We start from the raw sequence: 26,061 nt of genomic DNA, 5'->3' as shown, positions 1-26,061 counted from the left end.
GGCCTTCTTCACAACTGGAAACAGGAGGTACGCCGACTTCAGCCCATACGTCTTATACTGCCCAGGAATTCGTCTGCTTTTGCAAACTACGCGGATTCTTTTGACGTGTTCGTCGCGAAGGCTCTACCTCAATTGTTAAACATGACACATTCCTACGTGTTGCTGAACCGCAATGCCGACTTGGAGCAACTTATGCAGTTGACTGAATTCGGAAGAGGAGATTTCTGTACCATTACAGTTCCGCTGTTGCTGGTTCTCCGATGGAGGACCAGGGTTAGCTTCACGTACCCTCACACCATGAACGACATAGTTGCGTTGGTGCCAAAACCATCCGTCATTGAAAATTTGCACCCGGAATTCGGGTTCTCCGGACGCATAAACGTTCTCATGCTCTTTACGACGGTTTTCATGACCGTTTTGGACAAGAACCTAAGCGTTAATCGACGTACCAGAGAGTACGAATTGGGCAGTTTTTATTTTACGTCTTTGGGAATGTCCTACGTCGGCACAATCCGAAAGAGATCCACGATTTATGGAACCTGGCTGATATTCAGCGCAATCATGGCCATTATGTACAACGTTCAAATGATGAAAAATATTTTTGCCCCTTATCAACTCGAGCCGAGGATCGAAACGTTGCGGCAGCTAAACAACAGCGACCTGAAAAAGTACTCCCTGAACCTGCATCTCGATTTAAATGTCGACCACGCCGAGCTCGATTCGTTCGAGACGATGGAAAAAATGTTAGTGGACTGCACACCGAACGCGGCTTTTATTTTACCATTTAGCTTGGCCGTATACTTCACCGACAATTGCGATTACCGCTTTGAAATTATGAAGCAGCCGGTAGTACCCAGTCTAGGGGCGTATATGGTCAAAAAAAACCTGCCAAATTTGAAACACATTGACGATGCGTTGGCCCGACTGATGCAGCTTAAACCCACGAAAGTTTCTCGCGGAACGAAGACGGAAATTTCCGACCGAAAGCTGGTCAAGTTCGGCCATTACCTGGGTTTCATTAAGGGTCTAATCTTCATGTTTGTTATTGACACGATGGTGTTTGCGATGGAGATTTTGATCGCGCGAAAAGGCAAACGAATCGTGGAGGCCGTGTTGAACACACGCTGCTTAAAGATTGCCTGTCGCACTTTGCGGCAAATGATGGGTCGCTCTGTAGAACGCTAGAATTTATCGCCGCTATTATTCGCGATTTACATCTGAATGATAAGTAGCTGCGACATTTCAGATGTAATTTTTGGTTAGACTAGTGACAATGTGTAAATTAGAGTTCGTTTTCGTGTTTGTACTTCACACTGTGGTGAGGCCTAGTATAATATCGCTATCACAAGAATTGTATTATGAATAGTTTATCACAAGCACCAATTTCTTTTATTGCATAAGTTGGCGGCGGCCTATATCAATGAAACGAAAAACAAGGGAGCAAAAGGCAGTAGTTAAGGTATATTTTTGTACATAATCACTTTCACATTTTACCTAAAATTGCTAAGCTCATTATAAACTTTCTTTTACCCAAAACAACACCATTTTTTGTCCTAATAAAGTAGACCGTGTTTTTTAACTATTTTTTATATAAATAGTTTTTCTCTATCCGTATTGCCTCGCTAGCTGTTTGCTTTTCTTAACTTATTTATATATTAAAAATCAAGCAGCCCGGAATTGTTAATGTCCGTCGTAAAAGAAATTACTTATTTTCTACCAACATAACAACTGCAAAGACCCTTCTGAGCTGCTCGACTAAAATTGAAATGAGTTAAGAACCCAAAAGCGAAAATCATATTTTTCGGCAATTGATGTTCTTCACTGTTATGACCAAAAAATTGTATTGTTATGAAGAAAATTTGAAGTGATATTCAGGAAAATATTCCTTAACCAGTGTCCTGTGGTCTCGATCAACCAAATTTGCATTTTCGTTTTTAGTTTTATTGACAGGCTCAGAATTTTAATGCACAGATATTCTAAATGGTTGTATTCTAATGGTAAGTGTGAATTATCGTATCGGTTGTTACTGTAAAATTGTCGCAGTAATCTTCAGAGAATAAATTGTGTATTGTTACTAAATTTTTAGTGATCGAATCGCAGAATTCGTACAACTATCACAACGATATGATATGCTAAGTGCTAGTGCTCCGTCAGATTAGATATCGGCTAAACACCATGATAAAAAAATTTACGTCGGCCTCGATAACGTTTTTGTACTTGTCAAGCGAATGGATAAGTACATAATGCGACAAATCACAAAAGTCTGACGCCGATTTCAAATTGTGTCCGAGTTACAAATATTGTATGTCAAATCAATGTTACACCAAGATTAAGCAAATGCAGCAGCATATTGATCATTTTTTTAGTCAAATAAGTTGATATAAAATGACGAAATTAAAGATTACATTGCCACGAAGTAAATGAAAATATTGCATAAGCTTTTATTGGAATTTTTGCGCTTATTTTAGACTTTCGTAACAAAGTTTTTGAATCATATGTAAAATATGTGGCGGGGGGGGGGGGTCTTTCCTCCTAATACCAATGTTTTTAAAGCAGTAGTGGTTATGGATACTGTACTAGTACTAACACCATAGACTGCTGTTCACGGTACATTGAAAAAACACTAACACTAGCATTTCTGGAAAAATATGATGAAGTAGTTTATCTGCACCATTTTCTTTCTAGACAGATAAAATGTATTAGCGGAATTCTTACATTTTCCAATACGCCAATAATTAATAACAAAACGAATCAATAAACTAAAATTGCCACGCACCTCTTGGTCTAAATCGTATATAAAATCAACGCGAAATACTGGTCAGAATAGGAAAAAAAAGAAAAAAGAAAAGGGGTAAATAAATGAAAAAAAAAAGATTGAATTTCTTGCAAAACTGGGTCGCTGGGTGCTTGCAAATTAGTTACCCGTAGTGCTCAGAGTTCTGGAGCGTTGGGGGGGGGGGTCCACGAATAATAAAGAAAATATAGCACTATCTATCCTTAGGGCGCCAGGAAGTGGCAGATCTTCCAGTCTCTCAGATGGTGTGAGGAACCTGATGTTTTACAAAAAAGAGAACATTAACGATGAAACCTACCATTAAATTTAAATTGGTACAATCGATAAAAGATAGTCGTGAAGGTTAAGGGGACAAAAAAAGAGACAGATGAAAACTGGTCTACGTTATTTATTACGCGTCGATAATGAGAAACTACAAATCCGCGACATACCGACCTAAACTCCGCAAAATTCAATTACCGTCCCCGCAACAAGTTGACAGCCCGTTTAATACGAAATTCCCAAAATAATAGAAATACACAAAGGTCAAATTCCCTTAGGTGATCACCACAGGCTTACAGGGGCAATATAGGTAATTATTAAAATAAAAAAACTCGACCACGATCATACTCAGTATTACCGGTACGTCAACTTTCAGCAAATAATTATACATAAATTTTCAAAGCATTTGTACACAAATTTTCGAGAGTAAAACTACATGATTATTGAATTTCCGTGTCGGTATAGCAAAAAAGGATATCGATTAAATTACCGAGCGTAACAATAACGGAAAATAAAAAAAAAGGTATGCCTAACAATATCTCGCGTAGCGCTTACATCGAACTGGACGTCACCTCGTTTATTTTCCGAACAGTGCAGCCTACAGAGGGTGTCTGACCTCGCGCAGATGTATCAAGTGAGCCGGTAGTCAAGCAATGATTCAAATGTGTTCCAATATCCAGAGAACACAGGAACTTCGAAGTTTGGATCCTCCCCGAATACGTCAATCCAGAAGCCTCCGAAACGCGAGCCCTCCTAAAGGGGGTACGGGTGCTCTAAGGCGAGTACAGGGCTTCAAGGAAATACGGGTGCTCCAACGAGAGTACGGGTGTTCCAAGGACCCTATAAAGTTTCCTCGTATAAGCTGACAGCGGCTAAATTCCGAAAACGAGCCGGAAAATTTACTGACTCTTTAAAGAGTGAATAGAATGGTAAAGGTAACAAAAGCTAAATAGTTAAAGACTTTACCTCGATGGATGTTCTTGAGGGTGAAAGCTTCGTAGGCAGCAGGTAGCAGTCAAATCCTCTTACAGAGTAAGTGTGGGCAGTTCTCCGAACGAACCAAAAATATGAACAGCAACGGAATCACCAAATCGCTGACCACACATCTAAGTGAATTTAACCCTATATCCGCAAAGCGATGGCTGAAGAAAAAGCCGGTAGGTTAATCACTTTTTGGCTAGTTACCACACTGTTCTTCTACCGAAACAGGAAAACGATATCATACCACGCATGTCGCTCGGAGCCAGGAGTGAGAAAGATAAATAGATTATTTTCTCAGATATTCGAGATAGATGCCGGAACGGAGAGAAATCACGGAACTTGGTGCATAAGGCCATACGCCCAATGATACTAGCGATACGAATCTATTTCTTCAAAGAGAATTATTTATTCAAAGAGAATATATACGCATTTATTCCGCTGTCGGGTTCAATTAATTCTTCATTGATAAAAGGGTATAGTTTTAAAGAGATCATTTATTAAGAAGTGTGTATTTGAAACATTGGTAATAACAACTAAATAAAGCGAATTAAATTACGACTTTCTTAGCCTGGCAGCGCGGACATCAGAACAAATCAGGTGTTTGCCGGTGAGGCAGGAAAAAAAGGCGCTTAGAATTTAAAATGTAGGCGCGGAACTACCGGATCGTATTCCAGTAAAGTAACAATTCTGAAGTGTTACAAAATATACCATGATCGTTGAAAACAAAAATCAGTCATCTGGTCTACTACTTAGAGAGAAAGGAATAATAGAGAAGGTGTCAAAAGGATGACTTTCCAGTATAATAACTCTCGTAGTTAGTTGCAGTAAATGTTTCTATTTAGTAAATTTTCGTTTACATATTGGCCATTATTCCTTTTAGTGGCCCCAATAATACTGAATTTTAAAGAAAACCTAATAGAGAAATAAGTCTCAACTAGCCAAAGATACAACAGAAAAACAAAATATTACTATCCTGTGCTTACCAAAAAGAACCTTTATTCATCTGTATTGAATTATATACTATGTATCCAGCAGTATTTTGAGACCTACCTACCTATAATAAAATTAATTAAAAAACAAAATGCAAAAGTTTTAGGGTTTATTCTTTTGTTTTTTTTTTTGTTTAATTTAACAGAAGTGTTGTATCTATATTTGTTTTATTTACAAATATTAAATTTATTGTGGTACATTTTACCACTAGATGGATAACAAAGGACAAACTACTCAAACTGGGCTCAGACTGAGTGGTCTGCGTATTGGCTAAAAATGGACAAATTTCAATACCAAAGAAGGGGCGGTAGCGGTATTTTATAATTATACAATTAACAAATTCTTTTGAGAGGCTCATCCATAATAACTCGGATTTCGGTATATTTATACTACCAATAAAAATAAACGATACTAATCGCAGAGTAAATGGCAAAACACTTTTAGTACGCTGATGATTTGGTCCTCGATATAAATGACGGGCCAATCAGGGGCGTCCTACAGGAAACTGATAGCGGAAAGACGTTTTACGCCTTCAAGGGTATTCCATACGCCCAACCGCCCCTCGGTGAACTAAGATTTAAGGTAAGGACGTGATCGATTTAGATGTTGTCTTGTCGGAAGTTAATTAGAACTTATACCCTACAGCCGCCCCGGTTTCCGCAGCCCTGGTCTGACGTCCTGGATACAACTGAAGACAGTCAATCTTGTATATCCGTAAAACACTTCGACAATGCAGATGCGGAAAGCGAGGATTGCCTCTATATCAATGTATATACGCCCTCACTGAAAGTAAGTGCTTATTCTTCTTTATAATTTTTCCCACCAACATCTTTTGAAATGTGTAAAATGGTTTCAAAACGCATGTTATTTTTGTTTTGTTTTTGATTTAAACAAATTAATACCTTACACTTTGAGCCCCATTGGGATATTAGATAAAAGCAACAAAAATTCATAATGCCTAAATATAAAATATAAATTTAGAGTTATAGTCCTGGGGGCTGGGTTGACGTAGTGGATTCAGTGCTTCCTGTTTCGGAATCGCATTGTCTTTTGTTTACGGATGATTTGAATATATTCAGGAGGGTTGGATCGCGGAGGATACTCTGCTGCTTCCGAGGGACATATACAGTGTTCACATGTGCTCTAAGATTAATATAGTTTGCGTTCAATGTAAAAAAATGCTGTAGTATTAGCTTTAGTCGTTCTTTGAGTATGGTTCGCAACCGATATGACATTGATGGAGTCGTGATCGAGGTTTTTTGTAAGCAATAGTGACCAACTTACTCCACATTGCTTTAGACCCCTTTATATCTCTTTGATTCGTTCTAGACTGGAGTAAGCATCTGTGGTATGGTCTCCATGTTATGTCTGCATATAGATAACATCGAAGCCGTTCAGAAAGTATTTTTAGGATCTTTGGCTTCAAAGGCGCATATCAAATTTATTGTATTATAAGTAAGACCTTCAATATTGATACTCTTCAAACCAGAAGACTCCAGAGAGTGATTTAGTTTATTGTCTTTAAGATTTTGAATGATTGGTATTATGGTCCAGCTCTTTTACCTAGCATATTATTGAACGCATATTACAGAAACTGTGATGACTCAATATTTCGCATTCATTACCATTGCACAAATTAGTGAGTTTATTCACCCTTTACTAGAATGCTGAAAGAGTGCAACTGTCTAAAGCTTGATCCTTTCATCGGCAGTCTCCGCTCATTTCGTTCTGATGTGTTCCGTTTGAGTGATTCTGCTGTCTTTATCTCTATTTGCCTTTAATAAATGTAAAAGTTTTGTTAAACCGTAAATAAATTAAATTTAAATTAGGTGAAATTAAATAATTGTGAAAGCTTATAATGGGTGTTTTTTTTTTCGATGTATAGAACTTTAAGTTGGCATTACTGTTCAAGATGGCGACCCATTTAACAGCTGTCAAGTGATTTATTCTCAGTTTGGTTTTTCAATTCAGCATGAAATCATCAAGTAAGGCGCAGATTCGTCGAATGGGCCCAAAACGAGATTGCCATTGTTCCCGATTTTCATAAGCGAATTTTGTTTAGCGATGAAGCGCACTTCTGGTTGAATGGCTACGTCAACAAACAAAACTGCCGCATTTGAAGCGAAGCTAGTCCTCAAGTGTATGTCGAAACCCCGTTACATCCAGAAAAACTGACTGTTTGGCGTGCTTTATGTGCTGGTGGAATCATTGGTCCGTACTTCTTCAAAAACGATGATGGCCAGAACGTTACAGTCAATGGTGATCGGTATAGAGCTATGATTACTAACGCTTTCATTCCTGAATTGAATAACCATGATGTCCAGGAGATGTGGTTTCAACAAGACGGCGCAACATGTCATACAGCTCGTGCTAAAATCGATTTATTGAAAGACACGTTTGGTGACCGGTTAATTTCACGTTTTGGACCTGTGAACCTCGAAGATCTTGTGATTTAACACCGCTAGACTACTTTCTGTGGGGCTATGTAAAGTCATTGGTCTATGCGGATAAGCCACAAACGCTTGACCATTTGGAAGACAACTTTCGCCGTGTTATTGCCGATATACGGCCACAAATGTTGGAAAAAGTCATCGAAAATTGGACGTCCAGATTGGACTACATCCGCGCCAGCCGTGGCGGTCATATGCCAGAAATCATATTTAAAATGTAATGCCACAAGATTATCTTTCGGATAAATAAAATTCATGCCAATCGAATAATCCATCGTTGTTTTATTGCAAACTGAAAGTTCTACACTTCGAAAAAAAAACACCCCTTACAAGTAATTCAAATAGAGTCAAATTTTCAACAGGGAAAAAAACTTCAATAGATGGTATTGCTTCGGCTTAGCAGTAAAGTTAAAGGTGTTCTATCCAAATCAAAACCTGAAACAGTAAAACTATTTATTGTGTTGTAAACGATTATCTTGTAGTGAGGGGCTATTTGCCACCTTAGTCATTCTGCGATAGAGATATGAAGATAGACTTTCACCTACAATCTTATCTATAACTTAAATTTATCAAAATTAGTTCTAACTGACGATTGACGGTACCTTAAACGTTCACGACGAACGGTACATTGAATGTTTCTAAGATTTGAACCGTTCCATAACCGGTGATGCTCTATCGATCTGAAATGTTTTTAACACTGCGGCGTTGCCCCTTCTTCAAAAAAGTAGCATCAACATTGAAATTTGAAATGAGACACCTTGTATGTTATTACATTTTCAAATCTGCTAATACTTTGTAATTGTTTACGAGTTATACATTCATATACCTGTCTTGAGCCGTTTTCGAAAAAATAATTATTTTCTTCATTCTTCCAATACATAGTTTCAGTTTTTATTACTACGACGCACTGTGTGATGTACCGTGGACAAAATTACCTAAAAAGTTAATTTTCAACTTTTTATTTTTAGCATTTTTGTTACAACGTTGGACAGATGATTTGTCACTTAATAACATACAAACATTATTTTATCTTGGTTAGCCGTGCTTTTGTTTAGCCACGCCTCCAAAGTTTGACAACTGTTAACGTTAGCCGAGAATTAAATATTTAGCGTGACTTTTACTACTATTCAAAGTTATGTTTTAAGTGTCTTCTCAAGTTTGTAAGTACTTCATATTGTTATAAATTAAATTACCGTGAAGCTTTTTTTAGCGAGTTTTATAAGTTTGTGCGGATTTTATAGCATTTTAAACTTTGTCCAAATTTTTAAGAAAGTCCCTTAGCATCACATTCAAAATTTTTTAATATACTATTCAAAACTAATTTACTATTTGCTTAAAAAACCCTACTTGCTTTGGGTTGCGATTAACGGAGTAATAATTTTTTTTAGTGACAGATGTTTACAATAAAAAATAAAGACCTAATAGACGTTTGGTTAAAAACTCCAAAAGGTTATCGAAAACAGTCGGTTTATGATAAAATCCTACGTGATATTGAAGAACCGTCCAATAGTTTAAAAAATCAAATTATGAACTGTAGCAAGATTTTTGGGTTAAAAATGGCCACTAAATACGACACAGTGTGTCGCTCCCGCAAGCAACTTTTGGAAAAAGAGGTGGCCTGGCTGAACTAAATTATATATTACGAAAACAATTTACCAGAAAATCCATGTTTAAACCAAGAACAAGCTCAGACCAGTTTAAATCGGAGAAGAAGACCCCGCGGTCTTTTTGAAGAGGCTTCAATTAAAACAAAAAAAAGACGAGCAGCCGAATTAGCGGTCCGGAGGAACTACAGTTTGCTTCGCAAATTATAGCTTCGGGAAGTAACAGTAATCAGGTTCCATCTACTGCAAGTTTTACTCCCATTGAAGCTTTGGCACTTAATTTTCTTCCCAACTATTTTCAACTAAAAGAAGCCAAAAAAGAAATTTTGCTTTCCAATGTAATTGTACCTGATATTTCTGCGGAAGTAGATTTGCAGAATCTTTTACACAAAACAATAGAAAGCATTTTAAATTTAACTAATTTACATGGTTCAATGAAACTAAAACTTATATGCAAGTATGGCTTTGACGGTAGTTCTTAAAATTAAATACCCTACATATTATCACTCATTGTAAGAGCAAATTTCGAATGATGAATCTTGTCCATATACCTAAAAATCGTTTGGTTTCTGAAATAAAAGCAAGTTTCTCTGCAGACTTTATTATTTTTTGTAGAAATTTAGTTTGAATGTGTCTTGCTTGTTAAAAGATAATAGAGTAACTTTTTCAATTAAATTTCGACCTATGTGGTTCGTTAAAATCACGAGTTTATTTGACACTGGTGTAGAGCAAGGAAAACTTACGTTATTGCATTGCATGATGCTTTAAACGAATGGATCCATTGGAGATAAAGAAGGCTACTACTACTACTAAAGTGTTTGGATGCAATGGTTAAAATGGTTTAGAAAGTTTTTCTTAATTCTGGCAAATTTCCTCTTCTCCATATGTTATATCATATCAGGATTCGTTTCATTAAATTTTCTCCGTGTTTCGGTAATAATGTGGTTGCATGGTCCATAAGACGAATATTTCATGGCCACATAAAAGATGTTTTATGCCAAAGTAATCCAAAGTTTTCAGAGAAACTTACTTTCATTTCAGAAACCAGGTATAAGTATACATACTCATAGATCATTCGAAAGGGAATTTAATTGGCTCTTAGAATATGTGATAATATACAGGAAGCTACACTTAAAAAATGTTTTCCGCCATTTTGGTCTCTCGTATGTGTGTATGTTATGTTGTTTGATTGATGAAAGACCTGAGTCGCGGTTAAGAGTGTCTGGTTGCTTATAGATTTCTATGGATTCTCGGATTTTCCGGTTTCGTGATTATGTTAGGCAACTGCTGATGATTTTATTTGTCGTAGTCTTAAGGCTTTTTCATTTTCTTTGAGCCTAGTATGTTAGGGTGTAAAGAGTTTAAATGGCTAAGAACATCTCGTAGGAATTCTTGAACATTAGCCCAAATAACAAAAGCAGGTGTCGAGGGCTTTCTTCTTAAAGGCTTCCATAAATATATTCGGTATGACTAGTGATAATGACAAGACAAGATAAATACCAGCATTTTTCAATTAAAATGAGAAAGTTTGGTTCCAGATTTTCGGATTTTAATATATCTAAAATTATTATGAGAAATAAAGACTTTATTAACTAACCAGAATATCTTGTGGATCTAATGTGATGCTTTTTCGTTATAATGTTTTTTAATGCTTTTTATCAAATCGATAGGGCATCGCCGCTTTTGGAAATAACGAAATTTTCAGAACAATAATGAATTAAATATACACAGAGAATAGATGATTTCTTTCATCCTTCCAAAGAGACATCTGTGATTGACATTTAACAATCATAAAAGGTCAGACAACACTGTACGTACTTCGGGACCCTTTTTCCGTTTAACAGTTTTTGCTGAAGAAAGATCATAGCAAACAAAAAAACAAACAAACGAAAAACCAAACTAACAAAACAAAAAAGTAAATTATTATTTTAAGTTAGGCGACGCAATATGCAATGGTCCTAAGCGCTTTAGCATTTTAGCCGACTGAAAACCTGGCCGTTCTATTTTGGATCTACGGTGGTGGATTCACCAACGGCAACAGCAGCGAGGAATTATATGGGCCGCACTACCTCATCGAGGAAGACGTCGTCCTTGTTACTTTTAATTACAGACTGGGTCCGTTCGGATTTGTGTCGACTGGCGATTCCGCAATATCTGGAAACGCGGGTCTCAAAGACCAAAGTTTTGCCCTCAATTGGACGTACCACAACATCCAACTCTTCGGGGGCGATCCCAAGAAGATCACCATATTCGGTCAGAGCGCGGGAGGAGCATCTTGCGGCCTCCATTTGATAAGCAAAAAATCCAGCGGTTTGTTTAGAGCGGCCATTTGCCAGAGCGGATCGGCCCTGACGTACTGGACCGCTTTAGAAGATCCCTTGGCCTACGCTTACGACTTGACTAAATTGATAGACAGCAGTCTGGTAGATAAGAACGATACCTATCGCATACGAGACGTCCTCAAAAACGCGACTGTAGAGGAAATTACGCAGGCAGTCTATAATCTTGCGGCTACAAACGTAAGTTTTATAGGCAAACCAAAAATATTAAACCATATAAGTGGGTCTCAACAAGTGACGGTAATTAATAGGTCACTTTTTCGAAAAACTCTATCACTTGCTTGGCAATCAGCGCATTGAAAATTAGCGACGTTCATTGTCGATAACTGATTAAAAACTATCTTACTAAACAAAATCTTCGCAGAGTAAAATATATCTAAATGAAAAAAATATATCTACAAAAATCGCAAACATCAGGCATTGAACCCATAATTCCCTCTTTTTATCATCATTCGGAATCTTAGCAATTTCTTCCATGTCATTGTCTTCATTATCTGGAAGAAATTCTTCATCATGTTCATGTGACCTAATCATAGACTGTCAGTAACTGAGAAGGACCTTATTATAATTGCTTTAGTATGACCGTCTATGAAATGTACCAACTCATGAGAAATTTTCAGAAAGCTGTAAATAAAATGTTAGTATATTTACTTGAAGAACAGTTTGGATAATTATGTTGATTAATCGTTGCTATGACGGTATATTTAGGGAGATTCGAAGTCTTTTCTGCGGGCATGTAAGTGAAAAGTGAAATATACTGTGTTCTGCCTTTTGAGTTGAAAAATGATATTTAATGGATGATGATATTTAATGGCATTTAATCCGAAATAAGTTATCGTTTTAGAGACAAGTATGGCCCGTTGTGGAACCAGAAAGCGAAGACGCATTCATCGCAGAGTCGCACTACGCATTGCTCGAATCTGGCAATTTCCAAAGGGTTCCGCTTATGACGGGAGTCACGTCCGAGGAATCCCTATATTTCATTCCCGGTAGGCAGTCGTGCTTGCAAAATATTTCGCATGTTGATCGCTTTTCTGCGTTTCGCAGATATATGGACCCTACTGGCTGCAGCAGTAGGTTACGACCTCAGCCCGGAACAACTTGTCCCTTCAAATTTCCATCCAATTTCCAATGTAACCCAAAGGGAAGTCGGCCAGCAGATTGCAAACATTTATTTAAAAAATGGAGGAGGTTTTCTCACCAATTTAGCGGCAGTGATTAAGGTGAGAGTGATTTAAAATGGTACATACAAATTGGCAACAGCAGCCGTGTAAAATGACATTGCATGTAATTGCCTACTAAATTATCACAATGTCATGCGCAGTATTTGAGAATTTAAACGAAAATTCTCGGTGGTTACATAATTGTTCTTCTTTTTTCCTAAATTGCTGAATATCTTGAATAGGATTCTTTTAGTTCAACACGGATAACGGATTTGTTAGAAGTGTCCTGAAGCAAGCGGAGCTTCATTCAAATTATGCTCCGGTATATTTGTACCAGTTTTCATTCTACGAACCATCTGCGAGCATTGGAGTACAATTACCAGGAAATGGTAAACATTACGTGGACACTTGTGATGCTTATATACAAATTTTGTATCCCACAGATACCGGAAAGGCAGCACACACTGCCGAACTGAGATACTTGTTTAACATTACCGCTTATCGGGGAAGTGAAGTTTCTGCTGAGGGTCTACTAACTCGAAAAAGAATGACCAAACTATGGAGCAACTTCGCGAAAACCTTGTAAATGCCACGCTCTTTTAGTAGCGACCTTTTTGAGACGATTGTTTCCAGGAATCCCACTCCTCAGGTGACGGAATTGTTTCAAAAGGTCACGTGGCTCCCGATCGAAGCGGATCACCTGACGTATTTAAATATCGACGAGATGATGTCAATGGAGCCGTACCTCAAGCAAACAACTTACCAAAAATGGAACGAAATATTCGACAAATATGCTCAACACCCATTGGTGACTTATTAAGACAATAAAGACAATTAAAGATAAATCGCTTTATTTTACTTTAAATTGCGCAATCACCAAAAAATAAGTCGCGATGGAACCCAACAGGGAAAACATGGTGGACCTTTTGAGTTGGAAAAAGCCCGCTGCGCTCAGATACACTTTGTTGTGGACTGCTTGCTCGATGAGCCCTTGAAGTTCCTGGTATTCTTTCGTCGAGGGTCGCAATCCATGTTGCATCTCAAACGCTATCTTGATGAGGTTATCGGATTCGGTGGTCACCTTGTCGCAGGAAAGAGTCACGAACAAAAGAAGCGCCTGAAAAGATGTAAAAATAATTCCGAAATACACCAAGCAGCTTCGAAATAGTATATTCCCTACTCCAAAATATCATTTTATAAGTCAGCTTCGCTAAATGTTGCTGAATGTTTTGATGTTTATCAGTTTTGATGGTTACGTGACAGGCCACTCAGTAAACGTGCGGTTTCGCAAAATGTATTCAATTCAGCTAATGGTCTATGAAAAGTGTTGTACATATGCTGTTATAAACTCCTTCAGACGTTTGTTTATTGAACCATTATACCACAAATTATATATACAATATAATAACGTTTATATGCAAAAATGTTTATTAACGACACTTTAGTCACGACTTTGTTTAGGATATTAGTTGTATTTTTTGCTAAAAAATCAGCAGTGTTTTAAATATACCAAAAACCTTCGATCGCTCCCAATCCGTGACTAAAGTATGGGAAAAGGTCGAAGCAGTTTGCAACAGCTTTTATTGAAGCTGAATTTTAAACAATGGTTAAATTGGTTATTTTGGTTTAGCGAATCGGGAAAAATTAATTTTAAAATGAAAATTATGCTTCAATATTAGCGCCAGGACACAGTTTTTATGCTCTGTACAAGATGTCCTGTCAAAGCATATTTACATATAAATCGTTTTGACACATACGATAATAAGCTGCAAACTGCACAACTGCCACTGTACAAAGTTCTTTTTGAAATTTGACTTTCGAATATATACTTCACCATTACTACGTTATTTTTCTCCGTTGTTCAATTCTGTCAGAAATTCTAAATAAAGTTAATACAAGGTTACCTATTATAATATGTCCAAATGGAGTTAGGATAAATTTCCTATTTAATAAATAAAATTATGTAAATGAATATTGGATATATAAATATTTATAGTTTCACCCCCAAAAATTTAGAACTGCTTCTTTCCTTCATATGGCTTTGAGTCCGTCACAAAGACGCATTTAAACGTTTTGTTAGAAGCACTGATTTAAAACCATCTATCTACTAAAGAAAGGGTTCAACGAAGGGAAAGTTTTCGATGAAACTTTGTTTTATTTCCAAATCTTATTGAGTTGGAATAATCTGCAGTTGAACGCCTGTACAACTAACGTTTAACTGAAATTTAGAAAACTCCTCCTTAATCTTTAATCTCTAACTAAAATTTAGAAAATTCCTTTTTAAACCATCAAAATAACAAACGGTGATTTTTTTCATTTTTTGCTACTTAATTATTGGTTTTTCGCAACGATAGCGTACACACAATGTACCTACAATCTGAAAACCAATGCCGAAGCTGTGAGCCGACACGTTCATGACAAGGCGATCAGAATTCTGCGCACTCAGCATAATCATATACGCGTTAATCAGTACGCTAACGTTTCCAGCTACCAAAAGCAGCAGTAGCGGCACTCCGAAACATTCATTGATCGAGCGAATGACATCGTTCATCTTAAAGTACATGATTCTGATGCGTCTTATAACGACAACGTCGTTGGAAGAAAAACACATATACTTTTGCCCGACCAGATAACTGCTGATGCGTTGAAACTTCAGCTTGACGTTGTGGATCATGTTCATGTACAGGATGAGGATCATCATCGCGTAATAAAAATCCCAATACATCGAAGTGAACTTTAGCATGTCGCGCTTTGTACGGATGATAAAGTAAGTCGTCATTCCCGCAAGTCCGCATTGGAGGATTAAGTTTTGCACAATAGAATTCCTCCAAATCTTATTCGACTTTCTCTTCTTGATGTCGAGGTACGATGGCGATTCTAAATCCATCAGTTCTTTCAAAATAAACCCCCACTCTGCTCTTTTCGCATAAGAATTTATCATCGCGATCGTTTCAGAACAAACCAACAGCACCACCGTACCGGCGAACAGGATCAGATCGATCGTACTTGACGTTTTCATCTTGTCGATCACTGCTAATAAAAGCGGCGCGTGAATCGCCATGTTGAAAAATGTCTGTGTCAGTACCACGAACCCGTAACATTTTTCGTGGATTAGCGAAGTCGATTTGAAATCGTAGAATGGCACGAGTGCCAAAATATTCAAAAATTTTATCAACGGGTTTAAGAACTCTATGGATTTGCTTTGCGCCATCATACGCGAATGCGAAAAAAATTATGGACACGCGTGCTTGGCGATACAAACATATCGACCGTATTAGATACTTTTCAAGAGGAGGACTTTTATACCAATCTTCTAATGGGTATACTAAGTAATTGCCTTGCGGTGTCGCTTCACTTAACTTCGTGTTGAACCGGGAGCGTATAGTCTAAATTGTTTAGCTTGGGGTATATTTGTTTGCTAAAGTGTAAAACTATCAGCCCTGAATTGCGTAAAAAAGGACATTTCTGAATATATGAATATTTGATAATAAAGAGAGCATTACCGGGTATCCCATTTTGGACACTTTTATGGGGTATATCGGTTACTTTTTTATGGTCAAGTTGTGATTTTGGGAAAACTCCGTATTTCCGTTGTCTTATGAGTTATTGTAGAGTTTAAAAAACGTCCTCCGTTAATTAGTTATGATGAATTAGTATAAAGTTTTTCTTATTTTATTTTATTTGTAGCAGTAGGCCATGATTAATCTATTGAAAACAATGTTCAAGTAAACAATTATTAACATACAAGAAACTCAATACTTTAAATATAAATTGTTTAAATGAGTTTTGTACTTTATGAACAACTATTTATAATAATGTTCAACTTATTACATTAATTAATGTGAAATAACATTATATCTAAAGAAGATTAACATAATTTTACACCTAAAACTGTTGTTTGCAAATGCAATGCAAAACCCTCACATTTTTCTTATTTTTTTAATTGCATTTAAAAGGATTATTGGTCTCCTTCGAAGCGTGTAGAAAGATAAATCAAAATAAATAAGAGCTAAAAGTTCAGATTTTCACAACAGTTGCGACAACACCGTGTCTTTATCAAATGTAATATTTACAAACTACCTGCTACTATATATATACCGAAAAATGACCATAAAACCTTAATTAATGTTGTTGCGAGAATTTAAGTTCAATAAAGGAGAGATATTTAAATCCAATTGATCGTTAAGCAATACATCTGAATGTCTCATTTTGTTAATCTCCATGGCTTCCAATAAATTTAATTTTATACTTTTTGTGGCTGTATGTAATATATCAAAATTGTCGTCAATGTGTTTTTCTCAGTTTCAGTCAAGCTCTGAAGAAGCCAACAGGACGATTGGCGAAACGTCAGCAATTTCGACTAAGCGAAGCAAAAACCGACGCATTAGGAATCCAGAAGTTTTGTAAAAAGCATTACAGTAGCCTGTCGAAGTTTCTTTGAAAAATTAGTTGTATATTATTTATCTTCACGTATGGAGGACCGTTAAATCGACTCCAATAAATGGCATAAAATAAAACAAGAAAATCTCGAAAAATGAAGCATTTATTTAACAAAAATTTTATTTATCAATTAATCGTTTAGAATGTTTTGAACGGTTGTCTGTGCCAGGTATGAAATACGTGATTCCACTTTGAATACATCTCGGATTTCGGATTTTCCAGCACTTCCAGATTGGAACCGATGTTAACGTAGGGGAAACGATCGGGTTTCACCTTGGGCCAGTGAAGATTTTGCAGCAGCTCGTCAGACTGATCAGGAGTGGGATTTCTAGAAAAAATATTAAAACCTAAATTGCATATGGGCGGTACATATGTGGACGTTACTCACAGATATTTAACGAAGTTAGTCCACATTCTAACCATCCTCTTTGTCGTCAATTCGTCCGCCCCGTCGCCTTTTTCAGGATTGGAATCTCTTATGAATAAATAGGCCAAGTCGTCTCCGTGAGCGCACTTACTCTCACCACCTAGATGTATGTGTTCTTAAATAACTAAATGCTAATGCTAATTAATACAATTAAATATATTCGTGTTGTTCGGTAACGGTCGTAGAAAAAGTATAGTATGCAACACGTTCGGCAAACTTTTTAAGTCCCTTGTTTATTAAAAACTCGCTCCGCTTGTGTGAAATAAACTCGTGAGTCAAATGCCGTTTACCGCACTTGTTGCACAATATACTATTGGTATTTATAACTCTCATTATATAATATATAATCGTTGTTTTTTCATTTATATTTCAATTAAAATAAATTTGCAAAAATAAGAACTAGTTTTTTTCATTTCTATTTCTTTTTTTTTCGGAAGAACATTTATCCCACCTAACATATCGAAAGAGTGTCGGTTGAGCGATCCTTTGAATGAAAACTGATAGAAATATACGTCGGTAAATTTCGACTGCATTTCCGCATGTTTAATGACGCCTCTGTTGAACGTCTGATCGCTTCTGAACTGAAAGCGACACACCGTATAAGTTAATCGATCTTTTCGACTAAGGAAAATGTTTTACCCTTACGACGTCGTATAGATTATCGCTAAACTTTCGACCCTTTGCCAAATACATATCCTTGATGTATTTTACAATTTCCGTTTCATTGGCGCCATCTTTCGGTACGAAATGGTACGGATAACAGTAATCCGGAATCGTGTCCAGTCTCTCTGCGTCTGATTCCAGTCTGCCGGGTTCTGAATATTAAAAAATTACGTGCCTAATAAAAAGAAGAATTACAATTTAGTTCATAAATACGTATACATACGTCCGGCAAACAATAGAAATTCCTCGGAGGTGATCCCCATCAAGAGCGGCACTTGGTTAAAGTCTCCTCGCCGCATGAGTTCGTATGGAAACTCAGACAATAACGCCCCCTCGTGGTCGACCTCAATATTAGGTGACAATGCGAACTAAAAGGAACGAGAAATTCGTATTGTTTTCTTCAATGTTAGAAATACTTATCATATGTGTTGAGAGTCAATGCGACAAGGTATCAGAGACAAGTCAGATCCTTGAGGGTTGGAGATGGTAGTCCTAAGACAGTCAATCATACACTAATAGTGTTAGAAACCGGAGGATAAGTCAGTTGTGAAATAAGAGCCCTAAGCCAAATTAGCCCGAGGTCGCCAACTTTGTTGGTAGAATGTAAATGCTAATCCTATAACGGCCCCTGGTGGATGACCTGTATATTAGGAGAGAGCAGTAACTCAAAGGTACAAAAAATTCAGATCTTGAATTTCTAATGAAATACTTTAGTCATATAGGAGTCAGCAATAAGAACAACTGTTTAAGTCAACTATCAAGATGTCTGTTGGAGCCCTAAGATGAGCCGATTATACAATATTGGAGCTAAGATAAATCACTTGTTAAGAAATAAGAGTTCCCAGAGAACTATAAGTTAAGTTAGCACTACAGGTCGTTCGTCAACTTCACTAGCCCAAACATCTTTTAATTAGAACCATATTTTGAATGTTCAGTGCTCAGAAACTTAGGGGGTTGACAATATTCGACCAAAACAATTTTTGAATCGAATTATAGCCCGAAAAGTAAAACTAAAAAGCACAATTTCTTGTGCTAGTCATACCTTTTTCAGTTTACTTACGTCTTCCTTCGGCTCGGTTGCGCCCAGTGTTCCCGTCGCATGTATTATGGAGCTAGCACTGCGTCGCTTCAAAAACTCGAGCAATTGCTCGGAATTGTGACTCTGCGCCGTCACGGAGCTATCTATCAAATTTGCCATTTTGTAAGCGTATTTCCTTGGAGACTTATAAATCGCCCATTCCTCCAACCCAGAACCACTCTGGCAAATGGCTGCCCGAAACAACCCTAAAACTTGAGGGTGATGCGAAATCGAAACTGCCACTAAAACGGAAGTACCTTTGGCCTTCTTGCTAAGAACAAGTAAACCGCACGAACTGCCTCCCGCACTCTGACCCCCGATAGTGATCTTTTGACTGTCCCCACCGAATGCCTCTATGTTTCTATTGACCCATTCGAGACCCAAGAGCTGATCTTTTAGCCCCGCGTTGCCGGGAATCGCTAAATCTTCGGTGGAGAGGAATCCAAGAGGACCCAGTCGATAATTCAAGCTAACAAATATCACTCCTTGGTCGACTAAGTAGTCGGCTCCGTATCTAGAATACTTGGACGTACCGGCTACGAACCTCCCACCGTGAATCCAAAAAAGAACCGGATACTTTGCCTAAATTTGGAATTCTGGTACATCGGTTTAGAGTAATTCAAAATTGAGGAATACCGATTGATCCAGCGACGGGGTGTAAATGTTGAGAAATAAACAATTTTCACTTTGGTCTTCAGGGTTGTGGTTATAGTCAGCCCCGATGCAACTCTTGCCCTCTTTGGTAGCGTCGAATATGCCATCCCATTTCCCAGAGGCTGTGGTAGCCTACAAGGTCATTTTGCATAACCCAATGCTCTGAGGTTATTCTCCCGGAACCATCATTTTACTCAATACTTGGTATTTCGCCAAGTTTATCGTTGCAGTACCAATCAAAGGGTGTTTGGTTTGCTAAATCAATGTACCACGGGCTTAGCTCTGGCAACCCATTTTTTCAGTCATCATTTTTTTTCAGAATAAAGGTGATCTCAAGCAATGGTACAATACGGCAGTCGTGATAAAGTTTTTAAGTAATAGTTTTTTATGGTGTTACAACAACCTCATATATGCCACAGTTTATTTCAATTTTAAATTTAATATAAATTAAATAAAAGTAATAAAAACTAGTAATAGATTACAAATTACTTGTACTTTAACGTGATTTTCCTAAACATCGCATATTATACAAGGTGACCAAATATTAAAGCTAATTAGATAGGACTTTTAATTAGAAATATCAGATAATTTATTTATTGTCGTTAGTTGTTGATTTTGTTGAGATTTCTTTACATTTTGTTGTCTCCTGATTTTTTTACAAATTAGTACGTAACTATGTATCTATATACCTGAAATCTTAGGTCGCCGATAGGTGGGACAGCGTATGGGATACCTTGGAAGGCGTAGAAGGTCTTGTTGGAGGGGCTAGTCAGCGTTTTACCCCTCACCTTTCCGTTCTCGGTGTCGACTAGGATTTGAGCGCTCTAACCGAATTAAATCTAGACCAATTAACGGACAACATCGTTTATATGAATCAAAACGCGCTTACCATAACGATAACAGGAAGTAACAAACATAAATACCGTATTGCCATTTTATAATACGCTTATTTTGTAAATAGAAATGTGGAAAGGTTTTTTGGTATATTTATTATGTGTGCACGGGCAGGATCGGTCCAAGTAATATTTTTCGCTTCCTTGTTTTCATTTAAATCGGCCTATATAATTACAAAAATATCGTGAAAAGTGCGTTTTTTTAAAGGACTATCGGAGTTCTGGTACTGCATTTCGATGGTTAACACTGCAATTTACATTTTTTCTGGGCCGAAATTGTTCTGTCCGTTTGAACCCGACATAACTCCTGTCCCATTTTTGTCGATTCCTTCTTTTGGTTTTGACTGGTGTTTAGCGAAATAAACCTCCTCTGGCAGCGCCATCTGTATGAGCTCTGCTCAATTTTCCACTTTTGTAACTAACAGAGTTTGCACATAAAGATTTAGTAGGACCACTTTTTGAAATAATCCATTCAAAGGTCAGGATTTTCTGCGTACGATCCTGGCTTTCTATAAGTGCCAAACGCTTTGTTTTTCGAAAACTACGATGCCCTTGCATCGGAGCGTATGTAGAGACGATAAAAAATTTTTATTTTACAATAACGGTCTAGGCTAAAATGCAACGCAAACGAATTTGTTGCATCACCATAAAATAAGATTCGAGATATCCAATCAGTTGGTGCTTTGTTTCAAGATTAACGGACATTTTTCTGGCATCCAAGGCTATGGTTGTTTGTTCCCGGCCTTGAACTGTCCGTCTTTTGGTTGGAAAAAATGCCAACAACACCGTTGGGTTGCCATCGTTAAAGTTGAAAGTGTTTGCTTTACTCTTTGTATTTGCCCAAAGTAAGAGACTAATAGGAAGAAAAAAAACATTTTTTTAGTGGAGGTAAAATGTGATTTTGTGAGATAAATCCTGAAAGTGACATTTTTATGCCTAATATTAGGCCAGAAAATCGAAGTTTATATAAATGTTTTGGCCAACCTTTCAGTATTTTGAATTATAATTATTACATCGACCAACCAAACAAAACAGTAAAATGTAGAAATGGAATATTTTGACCCTCTTAAAGGGCGCCGTCCCACATGCTGAGGTTCACTTTATTTTATTTGGATATGTCTCATTTTATTCGTCCTTTGTACGTCTGAAGTATGTTTTTTCATTGTACATGTTCCACTATATCTATTTTCATTTCTGGAAAACAAACTAAAATTTTTTCATTACATTTTTATAGCTTCCTAATCCTGGGGTAATTAAATTAAAAATAAAAACAAAGAAATGATGTAAAATAGAATTCGATTGCACTATTTATTTTGATTGATTTTTCTGCCGTTTAAATTTAATAAATATATAATTTTGCAGTAAAAGTAAAAAGTTTGTCCGCTACTGAAAACATCCAAGCACAGAGAACAATAGACGAAACTAGTATGGTATAGGAGTCGAAATTTATCTCTGTTCCGTCCTGGCCAATAGAAGGCAACATTAATTTAACTTAGCATTTTCATTAAATTTAAGCATTGTGACAAATCAAAATACGTAGATTTTATAATTTAAATTTAAGGATAGAGAAGTTTACAAATAAGAATTCCGACCTATTTCATCCTAGCACAAGATGTTAATGGATGATTTTTCCTGTTAGCAAAAAACAATAAAAAAAATATTTACCTTGATATTAGGGAAAAATGAACAAGAATTTGACTAAACTAACCAATTTTAGCGCTAGAGACCATAAAAAGGATCTGTCAGTGGTCAATGTATGTGGTCCCATTATTTGAAGTGTTCGTGGATTCGGGGCAAAGTGCTGCTGATGTAAACATGCGAACTGTATATTTTTAATGTTGTCTCGCGTGTTCACAGGATGTTCGCGAAAATGCTTTAGATGTGTGATATCAACGTTTGATAAAACTAGGTCAATCTTCGGCAGATTGAAAAACTCGAAGCTACATGGTGTCTCCCGAAACTTGTTTTATCTATAACTAATTAAAATTTATCGATTTACATCGATTATTTTTCACAAAAAACTTGAACGTGGTAGTTAAACATTACGCTGCATTTCACGCAGATTATTTAATCCGCGCTTAAGGTTTGAAAATGAAGAAAGGTAAGTCATAATTTTACCTATATTCATTGGGACTTAATTAATTCCATTACAAAAAATATGCAGTTTATCAAATAATGAATTTATAACGAGGTGTTAAGAATGCATGTTTGTTTTTCCAAAAATGATATTTGTTGTTTCAAGGCAAAACTAAGTTGACTGCTAAAACATATTACTTTTATGTTTAGAAACTATACCTGCTCAGAAAAATTAGTTCACCTTTGTAAATAAACATTCCAGAACATCAATTTGCCTTGTGAACATGTGTTTTTACAAGGTGCAGAGAAATTGTTGTATTTTCCCAGTTAAGTCACTTAACTACTTGGTAATATTGTAGGACTTGCAGTATATGGCTCCCCACAGCTGTAGAAGTTGTCTGCACTATATGATGACCGGCAGAATGTCAAAATCAGAAGATAAAGCTCGTGAAGCACAAGTGAATGGCTTGATGCATGATGCATCTGACTTTCCATGTAAGGGCTTTTATGTTCCTATGAGTAGTAAGCAATTTGTGTTAAATTATTTATAATTAACATATTAAAGTATACCTACTTACAAGCAAATTTTACAACCAATCAGCTGTGGTGTAAGTAACTTCCAAAGTAAATTACCGAATATTTCACATGTTGTGCCAATATTGTTTGCAAAAGCCACTATTATAACAGGTAAATTTTTGCAAGTCACACCTTTTTTATGCCAGTATGTAATAATAATATTCTTTGCACAGTTTACCGCACAGTTAAGAGAACAACTTTTAAATTACTAAAATTACTGATTAAGTGCACATAAATTGTTTGTTTTTACGTTTTATGGGTCATTTACCCAGGTATTTAAGTTTGCAAAAAAACGCTTTGCTTATATTGAAACTAATTCCTTTGGTTGGTTTTGTAAAGAATAAAAAAACTTAAAAGGTAAGTTTTATTTTTGGAATGAACAACCGAATATATTTGCATATATTTTGGATTGTGAATAAAAAATTTTTTTTTGTTAAATTTAGATATTTCCGATGTTGCAACATCCGGATTCCTCTACAATGTGTTTAAATAATTATGCAAATATAAGAAAATACCTGGGCGTGCTACCCTTATTTAAAAGGTCTTATGTAACACGTCAATATTAACAAATTCAGATTTTTACGTTTCCGTTCTTCGCATATCTAATGTGGTTGAATTATTCGTTCATTGATTATTCTATTGTTTCTGTATTTCAAAAAATTACATGCGCGCGTGAATTTATGTGTATCTTAGACTTTTTTTGTATTTATGTATAGCGATGCCCTGGTTTGGAATGGACATAGGGGGTTCTCTATGTAAATTGGTGTATTTTGAACCTAAGGATATGTGTAAAGGCGAATCCGAGTCGGAAATTGAAATTCTGCGGAATATAAGGAGGTATTTAACAAAAAACTCGGCCTATGGGAAAACAGGACACAGGGATATACATCTCCAGGTAAGGTAAAAAACTTTCCTAGAACTAATAATTATAATTGTGAAAACTACATTCCACTTTTCCATGAATTTAGGTAGCGAAAAATATTTATAGAAGCTCACCAGCATTATCTTTACTAAGCCATTTTAATATAAAGTTAATGCTTATTTAGATAAGATTAAATGTCGAAAATTAATCAAACTGTGACCAGCAGCTAAAAAACAAATATCCTTGAAGTTGACCTTGAAGCTAAGATTTCGATTTTTAATAATAGCTAAGGCTCATGGAGGTACATTTTTTTGAGAAATATGGGCCCATCGATTTTAAAGCAAACTAACCAATTGTTAAAGAATAATTAATTTTCCTTTTCAGATGGACAATGTATGTATAAGAGGTCTTATTGGCACTTTGCACTTTATCCGATTTCCTACTTCGGAAATGAAAAATTTTCTCGTGCTTGCTAAATACAAGGGCATGGCCAAACTGGTGACCACTGTATGCGCTACAGGGGGCGGCGCCTACAAATTCGAAGAAGACTTTAAAAAAGTAAAGTTGCCCCCCTAAAATTTTGGTCTTGTTTTAATTCCTACCTTAATTTTAGGAGGTTAATTTGAAACTCGCTAAATTCGACGAGTTCGAAACGCTTTTAAAAGGGCTCTTGTATGTGGACAAGAATAACTCCAAAGAGTGCTACTATTGGGCCGAGCCCACAGACGAGACCAAGTGTGCCAAGGTTAAATACGATTTTTCCAGTCCCTATCCGTTTTTGATTGTCAACATCGGGTCTGGGGTCAGTATTTTGGCCGTCTACTCGTCCAGCAATTATAGGCGAATATCAGGAACGAGGTTAGGACACAGTAGTTTGGCGCAGTTGGTTCTTAAATGTGGTATTTCAGTATCGGCGGCGGCACTTTTTTGGGGCTTTGTTGTCTCTTAACTGGCTGCAACACCTTTGAGGAGGCGATCGAATTAGCGGCTGAAGGTGATCATACTCACGTCGATAAATTAGTTAAGGACATTTATGGTGGAGATTATGAAAAGTTTAAGCTTCCGGGGGATTTGGTGGCAAGCAGGTGAGAAAACAGAAACAGAAGTTGGAGAGAAGTTATACATTATGAGAAAGCAACTTTTGTATTTCATAAAATCTCAATTACAAACAATGGTTTAGATAGCGAAATATAGCCATTTTTGTAGTTTTGGTCAGATGAATTCAAGAGACAGGAGAAGCAAAGTGAACAGGCAGGATCTGGCTCGGGCCACACTGGTTACAATCACTAACAATATCGGTTCCATAGCAAGAATGTGCGCCATACAAGAGAAAATTGATAGGGTAAGATTGTTACTGTAAATTTCCAAGTGAACTCTAAAATGTTGGCCCTCATTTTTTCAGGTGGTATTTATAGGCAACTTCCTAAGGGTGAATCCCATAGCGATGAAACTGCTGGCCTCGGCCATGGACTATTGGTCCAAGGGAACCATGAAGGCCCTGTTTCTAGAACACGAGGGATATTTCGGGGCTGTGGGATGCCTGTTGCAGTATCACGCGGAGACTAAGAGCTGAGACTATGGGAAATGTGGCCCCGACGGCTTGCCTTGCGGATTTTATTGTTCTTTACAAACATTCCGATCTGTTTCATGTAAATATATCTTACGGGGATTTGGCAACACATAATTTATCATTAATTAATCATTGTACCCTTAAGAACATTATTAAAATGTTTTTGAAGTTTTATTGTGATTTTATTATTTCAACTTGTCATTCTGTCTATGTTGGCAAAGGTTTCGGTGTAAAAAATCA

The 26,061-nt window shown here is 36.7% G+C and overlaps 3 protein-coding genes across 7 annotated transcripts; 2 read left to right on the top strand and 1 right to left on the bottom strand.

The window, feature by feature from the left end:
* Positions 1–1,256: 1,256 nt before the first annotated feature.
* On the top strand, positions 1,257–13,407 carry LOC132701583 (juvenile hormone esterase-like). Of its 3 annotated transcripts, none has more exons than XM_060669651.1 (9): positions 1,258–1,318; positions 5,471–5,608; positions 5,672–5,815; positions 11,060–11,599; positions 12,264–12,408; positions 12,467–12,642; positions 12,836–12,971; positions 13,026–13,164; positions 13,216–13,407. In XM_060669651.1, the coding sequence occupies exons 1-9, from the start codon at positions 1,274–1,276 to the stop codon at positions 13,400–13,402; spliced, it is 1,650 nt and encodes a 549-aa protein (XP_060525634.1). In that variant the 5' UTR covers positions 1,258–1,273; the 3' UTR covers positions 13,403–13,407. The 3 variants fall into 3 exon arrangements, with proteins under 3 accessions (XP_060525636.1, XP_060525634.1, XP_060525635.1); XM_060669652.1 differs by lacking the exon at positions 1,258–1,318 and adding an exon at positions 1,327–1,459; XM_060669653.1 differs by lacking the exons at positions 5,471–5,608; positions 5,672–5,815 and having other exon boundaries at positions 1,257–1,318.
* A 3,707-nt stretch (positions 13,408–17,114) lies between these two features.
* LOC132700293 (juvenile hormone esterase-like) lies at positions 17,115–22,371 on the bottom strand. Its single transcript, XM_060667474.1, has 10 exons — positions 20,734–22,371; positions 20,534–20,668; positions 19,827–19,976; positions 19,448–19,772; positions 19,173–19,396; positions 18,336–18,480; positions 18,089–18,264; positions 17,901–18,030; positions 17,411–17,549; positions 17,115–17,350 (listed from the first exon to the last, which is right to left on the bottom strand). The coding sequence occupies exons 1-10, from the start codon at positions 20,776–20,778 to the stop codon at positions 17,161–17,163; spliced, it is 1,659 nt and encodes a 552-aa protein (XP_060523457.1). The 5' UTR covers positions 20,779–22,371; the 3' UTR covers positions 17,115–17,160.
* Positions 22,372–22,518: 147 nt separating this feature from the next.
* On the top strand, positions 22,519–25,995 carry LOC132700295 (pantothenate kinase 1). 3 transcript variants are annotated; one of them, XM_060667479.1, is made up of 8 exons: positions 22,519–22,838; positions 23,173–23,308; positions 24,106–24,284; positions 24,636–24,809; positions 24,865–25,109; positions 25,160–25,336; positions 25,458–25,593; positions 25,654–25,995. In XM_060667479.1, the coding sequence occupies exons 2-8, from the start codon at positions 23,185–23,187 to the stop codon at positions 25,822–25,824; spliced, it is 1,206 nt and encodes a 401-aa protein (XP_060523462.1). In that variant the 5' UTR covers positions 22,519–22,838; positions 23,173–23,184; the 3' UTR covers positions 25,825–25,995. The 3 variants fall into 3 exon arrangements, with proteins under 3 accessions (XP_060523462.1, XP_060523461.1, XP_060523463.1); XM_060667478.1 differs by lacking the exon at positions 22,519–22,838 and having other exon boundaries at positions 23,185–23,335; XM_060667480.1 differs by lacking the exons at positions 22,519–22,838; positions 23,173–23,308 and adding an exon at positions 23,401–23,500.
* The last annotated feature ends 66 nt before the right edge of the window (positions 25,996–26,061 follow it).

Source organism: Cylas formicarius, unplaced genomic scaffold, assembly GCF_029955315.1.
Source record: "Cylas formicarius isolate icCylForm1 unplaced genomic scaffold, icCylForm1.1 PGA_scaffold_4__25_contigs__length_36172078, whole genome shotgun sequence".
Taxonomy (NCBI): Eukaryota; Metazoa; Arthropoda; class Insecta; order Coleoptera; family Brentidae; genus Cylas; species Cylas formicarius.
The sequence above is the reverse complement of the archived record's forward strand: the minus strand, read 5'-3'. Positions and strand labels throughout refer to the sequence as shown.